Source organism: Zosterops lateralis (assembly GCF_965231275.1).
Source record: "Zosterops lateralis genome assembly, chromosome: Z".
Lineage (NCBI taxonomy): Eukaryota > Metazoa > Chordata > Aves > Passeriformes > Zosteropidae > Zosterops > Zosterops lateralis.
Window position 1 is genome coordinate 42,921,888 of NC_139800.1, and position 15,902 is coordinate 42,937,789.

Genomic DNA, 15,902 nt, shown 5'->3' on the forward strand with positions numbered 1-15,902 from the left:
AAATGTCATATTATAAAGAATTATATTTTATTTGGGACACGGACAACAAATAGAATTTTTTTTTTAAATGCAAGTATAATGTCCAGAAATTTTCTGTGTTGTGAAATTAATATTGTTATATACTGGTTTTTATACTCTGGCTTGTTTCCAAGGGTCATTGAAATGAAGGAAAATGCTTCCTTTGCCTTCAGTGATGTTTGGCATGTTCAACTATGTCAAAAGAAAAATCTATCTGGTAGATATTTCTCCATTTGCTGTAGGCAACAATGCTGTAAACTAATTTTATCTTTCACTATGGTTTCTAACATGTTCTGCAACCAATACTAGTATTTATTTTGCTTGATCAGATTAAAAACTGTTCTGTCAAGAAGCTATGAGAGGACAATGCAACTTAATCTATGTATTATGTTTTATTATCATATTCTATGTACTCTATGAATAACATAGCTTAGGGAAATGACTGACATGAATTCCTGCAAAACTCTTTCATATTCAGAAAAACCTTTGTTAAGTTGCCAGTACTTCGTACTTTAAATGGAATAAATTTGATATAAATATATCAAACAGAATCCCACAGCAGATCAACATTAAGATGACAGGTCTATTATTCATGTTTTGGCAAGAATATAAAAATAAGCTTTTCCAGTGGGTGTCAAATCATTGTCAAGATATGCACAAGAATAGATATTAAACAAAAAACCTAAAGGGTGCAACTATCACTAAGACCTCACATGCATATTATATTTCTTGGTTTTATTTACATTATTCTGGCACTTACATATCCAAGTTATTGGCTCAAACCATATGTGTTATTCTTGGCATAAACATAATATAAAATGATTGCTCTGCTTTTGTTATTTTAAGATCTTAGCTGTGATTTTGAAGTTCATTCTAAAAAAATATTTTAAAACTCCTTAGTAACTTTAAATCATGTGAATTCTGGCTTAATTGTTTTCAGTTCAAGTTTTAGTTCTTGTTCATTTTTTTATTGCTTTTACTCTTTTTTTTTCTATGTGATTTTAAAAGTAATTAATGTATTCATTATTTTAAAATGAGCTTCAATATGGCAACCATGAATGGGATATAGTAATTTTTTAAAAAAAACTCTTCTTATCTCAGAACTTCCAAGTCATGCATGAATATTGGAGCCTCATGAGATGGGATGACTCTTTTTTTCCAAAAGCAGAAAGTTGAGCAAGAGAAGTCTAAGTGATTTGACAATTTACGTATGGACTAAATGTCAGTATCTATGATACTACACTGAGATTCACATCTTTCTGTATTCCTGAGATAAAGATGCGCTGAGATAATCATCCACTTCGGCTCTTATCCAAGTGGATTCACTTTATTTCTGCCCTGCACAAGGAACACAAATTCTGAATATCCAGTTTTTGAGAAAAAGCAAGGAAAATCTGATTCATAAATTGTTAGATACCTGAAATACAACAGTCTTTTCAGACCAAGTAATAATAATTGCGTATATGTTTTATCACTTGTTAGAATACGTATTTCTCCATAAGACATATATATTTATTTAAATAACTTTATGCGACAGTCAAAAAAGCCCATAAAACCATCAGCTTGGTATTACAGAACACATCACAGTTTACAAGAGTCTTGGCTTGAGATACTCAGAACTTAAAATTAGCTATTTTTAAAAAAGGACAAATACTTTTTCTCCCACATAGCTGCATAAATTTAGACCATTTCCAGATTAATAGAATAAAAAATTCCAGTGTTCAAAACCCCGATGAAAATATGTATATTATGATTTGTGTGAAAAGCAATGTGGGATTTTTTCCCTAAGCTATCTTGCTTTTTCTTTTTTTAATGCCTTCCCAGGTTTTTTTCATTTTTGTCTCCAAATAATCCTCTTTTCTTAGGTATAAATAAAACAGCATGATCTTTCTCACCCCAATTCTTTCAAATGGCAAATTTCTGCCCTGGAATTTTAAGACTAATATAAACATATCCAACACAAAAGGGTTTGGGGATGATATTTTGAGTAATTAAACTAATGATATTTCCACCATACGCAAAGTCATATTTTCCCACAATAGGACATAATTTTTTGCCTAGGATGTGTACTTTAGTTTATGGAATGTTGAGGAAGACACCACTGTTCCAAAATTTACTGTGTAATGAACGCAGTACTAAGCATAAAGTGTTCACAAAATTGACAGGTAATCTGCGAAGAATATCCAAGAGATGCCAAGTTTCCTAGGCTTGTAAAAGTGAAGACTGTTAATAAGAGAAAAATTATGTGAAAGTTGCTGAAATTCAAATAATAATGTCTTTCTAGAGGTGTGTATAAGAACATTGTTGCAGGTACATGAGTTTAGAGGACACAACATCTTTGCAGGTGATGGGAGTCCAGTAAGGTGTGACTCCTTCCACATGTAAATCAGAACTCCAAATAAACTGAGAAACATCAAACTACCAAGGGAGGGGAGATTGAAGTCTAAGACTCACAATTTCTTGCATGAAACATTTTCCTAAATCATAAACAGTCTCCCCCATTCTTCACTCTCTGTTTTATTTAATCCCAATAAAAAGACAAGCGATTTACCGTTTATTTGAGCCAGGTTAGAAAATGGAAGGGATGTTGGCAGGTCTCCCAAAATACATGAGTAGTTAAGGAAACCACAGTATTTTATACTGCCACACAATATTTCTAGATGAATCCGATACCTTTACAGCCTAATGCAATTTGCATCTCATCCTTCATCCTGTTCTTTTATCTCAATGTACAAAAATCCATCTAGAAATGTAAAAGAAGTTGATTTGGTTCACGTTTTCTTCAAATGTCCTTAGGAACAAGGAATGAACAACTGCCAATCTAGGAATGAAAGAGAATTAGCCTTGAAATGCTGTCACAATGTTCACGCTGTCCTCTCCTCCGAAATGAGTGGATTTTTAGGACCCAGTGAGAGTATGTTAGAGAGTTTGTGCAAAAGAGGAAGACACCAAGCGAGGCTTTCTTGAAAGTACGATTGAGGAAACCATCATCTTTGCAAATACTGACTGGACTGAGAGGAGAATTGTCCTCAAATGTTTTATTTTTATTCCAAAGCAGGCTTAAGTTCTTCTACAGCAAACACTCACTGCTCTGCACTGTTTGCAGAGAAACATTGCTTGGAGACAGTGTTTTTCAGTCATTCAGGTGCTCATTTAAAGGAAACAAGGGAAAATGAATTCTCCACAAAGGCCCAGCCAAGTTATTGTCCCTTCTCATCAACTATCAGAAGTTCACTTGTAGGAAGAGACTTGCAACATTTTTCCAAATGCACATTATTAATACCTTGCTTAAACTTGTTTTGTCTTTGGCAACAGAATCATTTCTCAGGACTTCTGGAAGATTCTGGAGAAGAGGATGACTAATACACTTGGTACTTCTTAAGTGGCTTTTAATTTGGATATTATTAAAGCTGGTTATCTCCATGCCTGTTTGGAGTCTATTGTAAAGTAACAAAAATTTAAAAATGGGAGGTTACAAGCAAATCAGAATAACTAAAGTTTTCTGAAATAAGAAAGAAGGTTGATGTGATGGAAGAGTTGAAGAGCTCTTTCTAATGGCCTCAACAATACGACCAAATTTTGAAGTAGAACTGTCCAGTGTGTTTTTGTAACAAAATCAGATAAGATATCTTACTATGACACAGAGGCACATGGGCTAACATTCCAACTAGTTTTGCTTGTATGGAGAATTCTGCGCCCACATTAAAAAATAAAAAAAAAAAAAAAAAAAAAAAAAAAAAAGAAGAGCAAAATGAAGCCATTTACAAACCAGGCATGCTAGATACTAACAAATGATTCTATACGAGTGAATAATTTAAGAACATGGGGCTCTTTTTTATTTCCTTTTTTTATTTCTGAAGGAAATATACAATTCTTATGGTGAAGAAATGTTTGAGATGTAGATGTGATTAATTACTTCCTCAGACAGGTATTGCCTGTGGTTCTGCAAAAGAAGGAAATAACTGGAACTCCTTTTTCAGCAAGAATTTAACCAAGCTCTGTCACATGAAAAAAAGAAACAACCCTCTTTTATGTCTGTAGCCTTAAAAGTTCAGACATAACAAAAGAGAAAAGTGGGACCAACTTGCCAGGCAAACAAGCCTATCAGATGCAGTTAAAAGTTAAAATCTGGCCCTTTTTCATCAAAAATACTGTGTACTTCAGTGTGACTAAAACCACTGATAGTAATACAGTGTTACTGACAGGAATGACTACTACTAAAATTTATTCCCAGAATACATGGCAAATTCTATACTTCTAAAATATTTCAGCAGTTTCAGAAAGCAGCAAAGAGTTGAGAAATGGAGTATACCAGGTCATCTTTCCAAATAGGAGGGACTTACTTAGTCCCATGCTGATAAGTAGCAAGTGGTTACATATATGCAAACAGAAACACATATTTTTTTACTGACTTACTGGCAAAATTTAAAGGAAAAATTCATTAAAAACCTCCTAATATGCACAGTTAGAGTAAGAAATCTCAATAGTATTCAAGAGGACAATAAGGATTAGATAACATTGGATATCTATAAGAAGGGAGACTATAATCCAAAGTACTCTCAAAATTTATGTTCCTCTGAAAGACAAACTACAAGAACATCTGGTCAATACCACAGATCTCCACAGACTTCAACGTGCGCTCATTAATGAAGCTGACATTATTACATGACACTTTTCCTTAGGATAAGAGTTGACATTGTTACAGCAATGCATCCATAAAGAGATAAACTTGGTACACAATTGAGAAAATATGATTCTTTGGGCAGAATACTGAAACTGTCTTGCTTTAGGAAGTTGCACCAAAGTGCAATTAGAAGCAAAATTTGCAGTAAATATGTGCATCCTCAGATCCAAGAATAGCATTTGGATCTAGAGTTTTAAGTGGTAAAGTGTCGTAAAATTTATATTAACTAATAAGTAACTATAAATGCTAATGCTACAGACAGAAAAAAATCAGGGCATTAATGCTCAGAGCTACTTAAAAAGTAGGTATTCTTGTGCTGTAATGGGCTAGATTTAATTACCTCAAACTAAAGATACCAATACTTAACATTTACATAGAAATGCTAAGTAGCAAAAGTAAATAAAATTAATTTCAAAATTAAACAAAATTAAATAAATTAATTTCATGGCAAAAAAAAATTCAAATAAAATATGACAGGAAGGTAATAGCACTCTGTGTTTAGATCAAATTACTAACCCCTCTATATGGGGGGACTGAACATACTTCAAAATTAATTTTTATAGACTTGTATAGACCTCTTTAACCTTGCTATCCCTGCTTAGAATCAGAAATACTAATTCACAAAAGGAAGGTTGCCTTCCTTACAGGTTTATATTAATTGACAAATATAGGGAACATACAATAAGAGGATTTTGCTGGTCCTTTCTGAAGAATGTTTATACTTAAGCAGGCTGATGAAATTACAACTCATTTTACCTTTAGGTGTTGGAATTGGTCTCTCAAGTCCACCCACATGACCTAAGGGGTCATTTGAATCTGGAATTTCCATTTCACCTGCAAAGAAAAAAAAGATTTTGTTGAATTGAGGTGGTGAGCTAACCTTTCTGTAAGACAGCATTGTAACAGGAAGTCAAGCAAACTCTATCAGTCCATATTCTGCCTCCAGAGGAGCACATAGGAAACACAGCACACAGGAAACACATATCAACAAGGTCAGGATTTATCCATTGTAGATTAGAAAATGCTGCAATAACTACTTTGTGGATTACTTGGTGTTTGGCAAAATAGAAATGATTAAAAACTACATTCCAGTTCTTAGCAGAATAAAATTCACACAGAATGCAAACATTTCCTGGAAGCAGTGCTGGCTTAGCAAATTAAGCATCACCTGAGCTTTACTGACACTCACAGTTACAAATGGCATAAACTTGCTTTTAAACTTACATTATGGTAATTCAGATTCTATCTCCAGAGGTGAGACTCACCACCACTACTGACTTTCTTATCCTATTCTCAGCCTCATCCCTAAAAGACATATTTAGAAATGAAACTATAAGAACTGTTTTCCAAGGATTTCAAACGGTGAGGAAATGGATAGACATCTTCTGTATGTGGTCCTTTTTGCGTCTAATATATCAGTACAAGCTAGCACACTGCAGACAGTTTCTTTGCATTTGCAGGTCTTGCAAAACTCCAGCCATTATAAATCAGAAGTAGACCTATTTGCTCTCACTTTTAAAAATATTAGGTAAGGAATAGAACTGAACTCCTAACTCAGATAACAGTACAGATATGCTTTAACTAAAACAATGTCTAAAATGGCACCCCCTATTTTTTATATTTTCTAATTTATATTCAGTCATCCAAAATTCCTTACATCCTTAGCATATCACCAAGGTATGCAAATCTAAGGTCATCAAAATCTAAAGTGAAAGATCTGGGATTTATTGTAGATCTATTAGGGGTCTTAATGGTATTGTTTTGGGTGAAATGAAGCTAGAGAGAAGACTCTCCCTCTTCCTTTTGTTCCCATTACCCTTCCTTGAAACTACAACACCACTCTGAACACAAGGAGAATACAAGTAACTTCATCTCTATCTTATTTCATTTTATGACAGAAGAATTGAGAATCTTTTCCCTTTTTCTTTTGTTTGTTTTTTTTTGTTTGTTTGGTTTGGGTTGTTTTGGTTGGGTTTTTTTTCTGTTTTGTTTTGTTTTTTCTTTGACCCATTTTTTGAGAACAGATTCAGTTGAATTGCCTTTAACTTTACTTCTGTGTAAAACACAGAAATCAGAGACATTCTTTATAGCTGGGTCTGAAAGTATTTCTTTTGTCACAGTACTATCACCTTCTCACTACTTCATTTCTTCCTTTATCTCCCATTTCTCGAGGTTCTTTTCCTCAAGTACAGATTCCTCTTGATTTGTGTGCTCAGTCTCAGACACCACAATTAGAGCGATGGTGAAGATGGTAGTGTACCCTTGGTAACACAGCCTTTCGATTTGGAACAGCTAAGGCTTGGGCAGACATCCTACATCTTCTGTCACTCCCAGCACTGGCCAGTGGAAATGACAGATAATTTTCACCTGCAGACAGGAGGGAGAAATGGAGATGGGTGGCCAAGCTGGCTGCTGCCAACCTTTGCCACTGCAAATCCTGACACAGTGCATCTTCACACCCCTGCAGGCGTGGTACAGACTTAGTGCCTGATTTTTAGCTGTACAGAAACTTTGTTGATTTGTTTGATTCAGTGTGAAGTAGTGAATGCATGACAGGCATATTCTGTCAAATTTCAGCAGAGATACGTCACATCTTGTTCTTACCAGGGGGCAGCAAGACAAGTTCACCTCAATCCCTTGCTCTTGCTTGACCTTTTCTGTGTCACACAAGAGGTTTAGAAGGGGCAGCAGCATTTACTGGCCACGAGGAAGACAAATCCAAGGTGAGACAGCCAAAGAAAGAAGAAGAGTAGGAAAACCAACTAGTTTTTTAGTCCAGAAGTACCTGCTCCTATCATATTCTGGTGATCATAACCCACCAGAATTCACAGGTTGGAACATTATTACAAACCCATTCTTAAGGACACTTGATTGCTTAATATTCAGCTATCCAGACTCCAGGCTGCCTGAGATCTGAGTGGCACTTTTGGTTTAATACCACATCTTCAACTTCAAAATAGTGGTTTCCATTTCTTCGTTAATCTCATGGGATTCACAACAGAAAAAGACACTAGAAGTTCAGATAAATGAACACAGAAATGTTTTCCTCTCTCATCTCTCCTTCCTAAACCAATATCTCTTAATTAAATTTTTCAGAAGAAAGGTGTAAAGAAACAAAAGCATTTGCTGTTTTGAAAAAAATCCAGTAATAGTTTTATGTGATTCATTCTTGATATGCTTCTGTCTGGAAAAAATACTAATCTTCAGATGTGCTTGACTAGAGAACAATTACAATAGGTGGCATAGATGCTACCTATCATCAAAATTTCCAGAACTAAGCAAAGTAAAAATTAAAATCCTCTGCATACTTTGCAAATCATAAATACAAATCAGATCTGTCACTTAAACTTGCTTTTAAGAAAGGAACATCTATGTATATTTTCTGCAATCTGCAAAATTCCATTTCAATCACATTTATGGTAAATTCCAAACTTTAAACCTGAAGTTTCCTCTACCACAACTTAAAACACCAAAAAGTTATTACTAATTTGAAAAATTAAGTTTTAAACACAATAGCGACAACCAGCAAGTCACCATAACAAAATAACATCATTTGCTGTTGCACTTAACAGAATTTTAAAATTCTGAAGTCAAGAACTTAAAGGAAAGAGCTATGTATTCCTCTTGAATACACATGCACCCTGATCATGTCCTATCACCAACTCTCTGCAGTTATCATTGTTTGAATACACCTACACAACTATGGTCCTGTCTACTTCTGATTTTTAGTTCCCATTTCTCACTTCATTTAATCAATATTTCCATAATGGTATCCCATTTTGCTTTTTCTTCCTACTTTTGGTATCTTTTCCTGGAAGACTGTTCATGTGCTGTTCCACTCCCTGAAGGGGAAAAAAAACAAACCCTAAACTGATTATAGATGTCACAAAGATACCAGACAGTCACATCTTTTTTTTAATATTTATAACAAATACAGCATTGTCATGCAACACTAAGAAAAGAGGTAGACTTGCAAAACACAAAACTGGAAGAACAACAGCAATTCACCATAGAGTTGTTATTAAAAACTGGTAAGGAAAAAATTCTCAATGATTGAACCTTACATGTGATCTCACCAACTCACTCTGGCAGTAAGTATGCTCTCTTTGTGTGCTGTCTCACTTCAAAAAGGAGTCTATAGAAGAGTTGGAAGAGTTTCAGAGACGTGAGAATATTTACTATAAACCAAATTTTGTACTACTGCTAGGATTTGTCACTCTGACAAGGAGATGGCTGAGTTCTATGACCATAAAGCTCTATGGAGTCGTGAGAGTCTACAGAGTGGAGAGACTGTCTTGGTAAAAATGGCAGGAAAAATAGCAACAATCATTTTCAAAACAAAGATAAAACAAGGTAAGTTTTCTCAGAGTAGACTGAGAGTAGAGTTCATGTGACTTACAGGTGAGACTGGACAAGTTCTATGAGACCTACCTTACAGAATTCCTGTGTGAGCATGTTAGTCACTGAGTTTAAAAATGGCTGGAGGCTTGGTAAATACCCAGCATAGAGTAGTACTAGGTACTTAGATCTCGTCTTACACTTTTACTTCAGCATTTCCTTTTTTGCTACCATCAGAACCAAGACACAGCACTGCACAGATCTCTCATCTGCTCCTGTATGGTTATTCTCTCACTTTTCACTAGCCTATGTTCCCTCCACAGACATTAAGTGTATCACAGTTTATTTCTGAAGACCCACTTCTTTAATTTATGTTTGCAGTGGGAATGGGAGGTAGGCTAGATCATGAGTGCCCTGCCCTGCTTGCACATTGCATGGCCAGACAAGACTTCAACAGAACCAGAACTCAGCCTGAGTGCCAATGGCCAGTATGGGACAATGTATATGCCAGATGTGCCACATGCCAGATACAATGGAATACTTTATTAATCCTCTTTTCAGGGAACACACAGTGAAGTAAAATGCAGATGATGTAAACAGTAACTCCTTAAAAATGCTCACTCACACAAAAATTATTTCTTAACTTTTGAAGGCAGTAAAGCAAGCCATTTCAACTTATGGAAAATCACACTACAAAAGACAATCCATATTTAAAATAAATATAATAATCTATATTTTTGCTGAATTTGCATATTTGCATGTTTGTAAAAATGCATTCAGTTCCTTTGATTTACATAATAAACTGGAGCAAGGAAACAGGTGATACAGAAAATTCTTTTCCCACTTGTATATAAATAATTATCACTCATTTTTTAATTTCACTTCTCCTGAAAATATGAGGATAACTTTCTTACTGACAAGATCCAACACAGGTCGGCCTACTGCTCTATTTTATGCACCAATGGCCAACAAAATACAAAATAAAATATCCAGTGTTATTGAGACAGGAAGGTTCTTTTACACTTTTGAAAACTAAGTTGCCTAGCTGATCACAGTATCAACTCACAGGGTATACACCAGTCATCATAAAAGAGGTGAATTTTTTCTTCTGAAATGGTTATGACTTTGCAGATCACTCATTACTTGAGAGGTAAGTGTAATAAACAGATTCCAAAATGCTCATGGCCATAAGCAGACATCAAAACAACACATTAATCTTCATCAAAATGCTGGTCATAAGGAGAGGTTTACCATAATTGATACCAGGAACAAACCAAGGCCTCAGTCTTACATAGAATGAGAAAAACAGTATTCAGGTATTTTCAGCCAGAGTAGACCTGATTGATTTAGAGTAGTTAAGGGCTGGCTGATGCAATACCATGCAATGATATTAACTGTCACTATTTGCAGAGCACAGATAAGATCTTAAAAGATGAGAAATTGCAAAAACATTTCCTATTATTTATTAAAAAGGGTAAAAAAAGGAGTGCCAGAGAATTATAGAGCTATCAGCTTAGCTTCAATTCCTGGAAAAATAATGGAACAAAGAAGTTATTTCTAAGCATTTACGATCAAGCAGAGAGATGAGTAATAACTAAAATAGAAGCCAGCATTGACTTGGCTGACACTGATTAGAATCAGACGTAAGTCAACAATTGCAAGGTACTGCAAATAAGGCAGACTTCACACAGAACACATAAAAAGCAGTAATCTTCCTCATTTGCTCAAAGCTATTAAGGGGCTAGATTACTTTCTCCCATTTTTCTATATTCCATTTCAAGACGGATGAGAGTAAGAGTAAAACTAAAATACAATGACTAGCACCATGAAAATAGTCTACAAAACATGACTAAGAAAATCAAACCCACAATGATTACTATGTCTGCTTGGTCTGAAGAAGATTAGCTATGGACAGAGAATGAGTATTCATCAAACACAGAGGTGTCAGTGGATGAAATTTTCCAACGTGGCAGATCTGGCAACTGTTTAATTTATATGATAGTGCACAGGTGATAGACACTTCTTCTCCCAAGTTAAGCAGAGCTTCTTTAGATCTTTTCCAATCTTGTGATTCTATTAATGAACCATCCCTCTACCATTGAATTTTAAATCCCTAACCTTACAAATAAATCCTTCAACACTAATAATTGCACATGTCTACAATTAGCGGAACTGCAGATTTTTTGTTCCGACATTTCTTCCACTCATCAATAATCCTGTTTCTGTAGCTGAAACTATTTTCAGATTTAAACATCAATATGCAACCTTTGCTTCCTATGGCTGTAACTTTTTACTCAGGTTCTAACTTTCTTCCAACAACATAAAAATCCCAAACTCTCTCTCTTCAGACTAATACCTTCTAATATTCTGTTCTTTTCTTCATAAAACTTTGTTGACCTTCTGTCAATTACTAGCCTCTGGAGCTCCCAAACAAAGGGCCCACTGTACCCTTTGATTCAGCTCCCAATCTGATTACTTTGGCTGGGGGAGGCAGGCTGCTTAGGTTGCTGAATCAGGGCCTTTCATCGAAATTTCTCTTTTCCAACATCTGCAGCCCCTGGCAACCAATTGCAGAGTGGGCTTGGCAGACCTGTAAAGGGTGGTGAATAGGCTACAAAAGATGCAGTTTGTAGCACAAAATCAGTGCACCCCTTTCATAGTGATGGCAGATTAGAACCTTCACAGCACATGTTTCTTAACTTTCTTAACTGCTGCAGCTTCACATAAAAATAGCTGAAGGTGGGGGAAATAACCTTTACTTTCTCTTGCAGTTGCTCTACTGAGACAACGTTGAAGTCTGCAAAACAGTCACTTCTTAGCCAGTTATCAGCTTGTGAAGGATACTGTTCATAGGTTAGCATGTTAACTAATTAAATGTATTCTTTGGCCATCCAAAATTCTTCAAAATTACTTTCAGCTAAATTCATAGTAATAAAAAGTTCTCACCATGAAACTTTTAGAAAAGCAGTAAGCTCTTCTGACCCTGCTCTGTTATAACACCAAAATAACATTTAAAAAGTGTATTTCAAGTAAAAGCAACACCAGCCATGAAGTCACAGAACCTTCAGAGAGCTGGTATATAACACAGACAAGAAACCTTTCTAAAAAGCCTGGGTTAAGTTATACAGAATACATTCCCACAATTCATAAGCATTCCTAGTTAAAGCAAACATCTTGTTTCATTAGCATGAATTTTCCTCTCTATTTTTTTTTCTATTTTACCTAATAGCTATATTGAAATGCTTTCATTTCCCTAAGGATGAGGAAAAACATTCTATTGCAAAACGTGGGAACTACATTACAAGACAAAGGCAGATACAAGGTTTATGATCTGTAGCAATAAAAAGAGTATCATTATTTGGATGGAAAATACATCCATTTATAATAAAATTTTAAAAACCCATACATATCAAATCACTTTCGTTCTGCACAGTGAAAACTCATTTCTCAAACCCATTAGGATAAATTCAAAATTCTGTATTTTGTCACTTAAATGCATAAAGAAGGAATCTGCATATAATCCTAATCTCTATTGCTGTGAATGTTTGTTCACAGATTGATACAAGACAGACTAGCAGTCTGTTTCAGAACACTTGTTGTTAAGTGCATAATGAAAAAATCATTTTATAAGCTTCATGATGTTCCTGCAGGAATTTCTTTATTTAATTAAATAATTCTTATTAACCTACCATCAAACCACTCTAAAGCACAGTAAAAAAGATCAGCTGGTCATCACCACAGAACTATAGAGAAGGAATGATTCTTGATTTTTACACAGAGCTGCAACAAACCCTCAAAACAGAAAAAAGTATACTGAAGATGCAGTTTATCTTCTTAGTCATCAGCCAGGTGCCTTAGTAAGTACCATGAAGTCATATGAGAAGAAAGAAATCAGATAAGTCATTTAAAATATTACTAACAGGGATTCAAATGCAGACTTCAATGAATACCTTGATTTAGTTTAACACCTCATACTGTTAAAGCATATTTTACATTAACTACACGGCTGCATTTTCAATTGCAGTGTCAATCTTTGTCCTTTCATTGCACAACTTTCATCATAGATCTTAGCTATTAAATAACTTAGATTCTTCCTCCTGCAGCTCCTACTTGCCACTTAATATGAGAGTTCAGAAATGCTAGTGAGACAAACCAGAGATAAAGATTTGTTCAGATTTCAGTCACAGAAGAAGCCTAACTAACAGCTGTCAAAACATTACAGTGAAACCAACAGGACCCATGGAAAAGAAGATACTCATTTGAAGTCAACATTTTCAGTGTGCAACTAAGTTTTGAAGATGCTAAACTTTGGATTACAAATTATTCCATTAATTCACAGCCAAAATATTCTGATAAAGTTACAATAAAGTCCAGATCCTCTTATTTTACAATGCAAAGTGGAGAACATTTATCAGCACACAGTCTACATGATGAAGGACTATCCAAATCCTATTTTCAGTTCTTAGTGCTTAGGCCAGCAAAGTCCTGGCCAAACCACCGTAGGCCAGATTAGAAAAGAATTCGATGCCAAAAGATGTAGACAGATGTCTACCAGGACTTTCAAAAGCATGTGGGCACCTGAATCTCATGTCTGCAGTAAATATCCCTTAATCTTTTGTACCTCAGTTGCCCAGAGGCTGAGAGGGGAAAAGGTTAGCTCCCTGATGTGGTTCCCAGCCCAGCTGCATGAGTGTTTCAGTCAGCACAAAGAAGGGAGCAGCTTGGAAACAAGAAACTAAGACGGAGAAGAGAAGGAAGAGAGCTGTGATTTATATCATTACAGTTCACCACAGAATTTCAGACAAATCTGTGACAGAGAAACTCCACAGTCTCCCAGAGTCCCAGTTTTGCAAGAAAAGCAAAACATAAAGCTCTACTTGGAAACAAATTAAAATAATAAAACTGTTCTGAGTGTTTAATAAGTATAAATTAACTCCATGGTATTACAGTGAAAAATACCTGAGGTTTCTTAAGCCACAAATGGATTTCAATGTAATTTCTAATTTAGGAGAAATGTAACTAAGTCTACTAGCTATCACAAACACAGCTTTTCTGTACAATTGTATGCTAAACAGTTGGAAACAATATACCAAGGAGCATAGAAAAGCTTTGAATCATAGAAGAAAACCCTGAAAGTACTTATGGATTTCATAATGAGTGGTATTTGTTGCTAGTGCATTATGCTTTAGGGAAAAAAGAAAAAAAAAAGTAAAGCAATTGTGGGTACATTCCAAAGCTCTTCACCACCTCAGTTGTAAAATCACAGTTTAAACACAACCAGTAGAGGCTCTGAACACACCTGCAGTAGCTCAAAGAACACCAAGCAACATGATAATTATCCATGGCATTATTACATGATTGATTATTTTACTGCTTCTGGCTGTGAAAACAAAATAATCTCAACCAAAAGGTTGAAAATAATCATGATTTATGAGTATAACGCTCCATCAACTGGAATAAACGATGATTTTCACAGTGTTATTTTTTTTCTGAAAGAAGACCAAAAAAAGCATAGAATCCAAAAATGCCAGTCCCATTTGCAGCCTTAGGCTGAAATATTTAATACTTCAGTTCAGGAAAACACCTTGAGTCAGAGAAACACTTGAAAATAGGCTTATTTCTAAGCACCCTCTTAAAAGTTTTCCTATATTTGAAACTAAACAACAATGATAATCTCCCTCAGCCTAAGAGGCAAAATAAAAATAGCACAGATCACTACCAAGTATAACAGAATATAGTAGAATTTACTACCTATTCTAATAATTATTCTGACTGGATTGACAACAGCAGAGGAACAATCCTAAGTGCAAAAAACCTTCCTGCAGGTTGTTTCATTTTCATTCTGTAATTTTATTTCAAAAGCAGGAATTGCAGCATCAGTCTTTGATGGTAGGGAGGTTACAGCTAGCCCCTCTCCTCTCTGGAAAATAGTGAGAGTAAATAGCCCATTCATATTAATCAGAGTATTTTTGTATTATTTATGGTAAATATTATAAACATCTCCCTGACCAAGAGGATACAGTGAAAACCAAAGAATAATTAATTCTCAAACACTATCAGCTGATACTAATTTGAGAAATCTGGACACCTAAGCAGAACATCTGGCAAGTGAGCCAATGATAGGACATTATTCATCCTTCAATAAAATCATGAAATAGATGGTCATGCTCTTTTCTACCACCAACTATCACAAATAGATGTTCACAGTCTTTCCTACCACAAAGCATCAATTATTTATTAAAGACCCAAGGTAGATAGAATACTATATACTAGCTATCTGAAACTTGAGATTTGTCTGCCCTAAGTCAGAGTAGAAAGGAATTTTACAAAATTACGCTGCTAAAATCAACATCATATACTGTTATCTATTAATATATCAAATCAAAGAGAAGGAACTGATCACAAGTAAACTTTACTTCATACTATTGGTTTTGATCATGACCAGTAAAAGAATAAGTTAAATATACCAGATTCAATTGTCAGAGAGGGGAAACATCTCTTAATCAGAATGTTTCTTTGTTTTTAGATCAAGAGTTTAAAATTCAGATTTTTCCACTGGATGTGCTCTTTATAACCAGTAATTAGTTATGGTATGTATATCCAAAAAATATTAACTCCTCTCCCCCAATAAAAGGTACAGCTCTAATGACCATGGAGCAAGTATGGAGAGAGAAAGTTGATATGTAGTTGGTGTGGCCAGGCAGGTCACAAATGAGCACTCCCAGCACTTTTGACCAGATCAAATATTGTTGTAGCTAAACATTACTGTACACGCACATGTGCATGTACATGCGTGAATACTTGCCTCTGTGACTAGAAAAGGGAGGAAAAAGATGAGAAAGTGTGCCAGGATGTAAAAGAA

At 35.1% G+C, this 15,902-nt stretch overlaps 1 protein-coding gene across 1 annotated transcript in view; it reads right to left on the reverse strand.

Moving 5' to 3' along the window:
- Positions 1–15,902, reverse strand: part of ROR2 (receptor tyrosine kinase like orphan receptor 2) — a 137,480-nt gene that overhangs the window by 41,192 nt on the left and 80,386 nt on the right. Inside the window, exon 2 of the mRNA XM_083884355.1 lies at positions 5,459–5,536. Coding sequence (XP_083740481.1) covers positions 5,459–5,531 — 73 coding nt within the window. The 5' untranslated portion in view covers positions 5,532–5,536. The remainder of the gene's footprint in view (positions 1–5,458; positions 5,537–15,902) is intronic.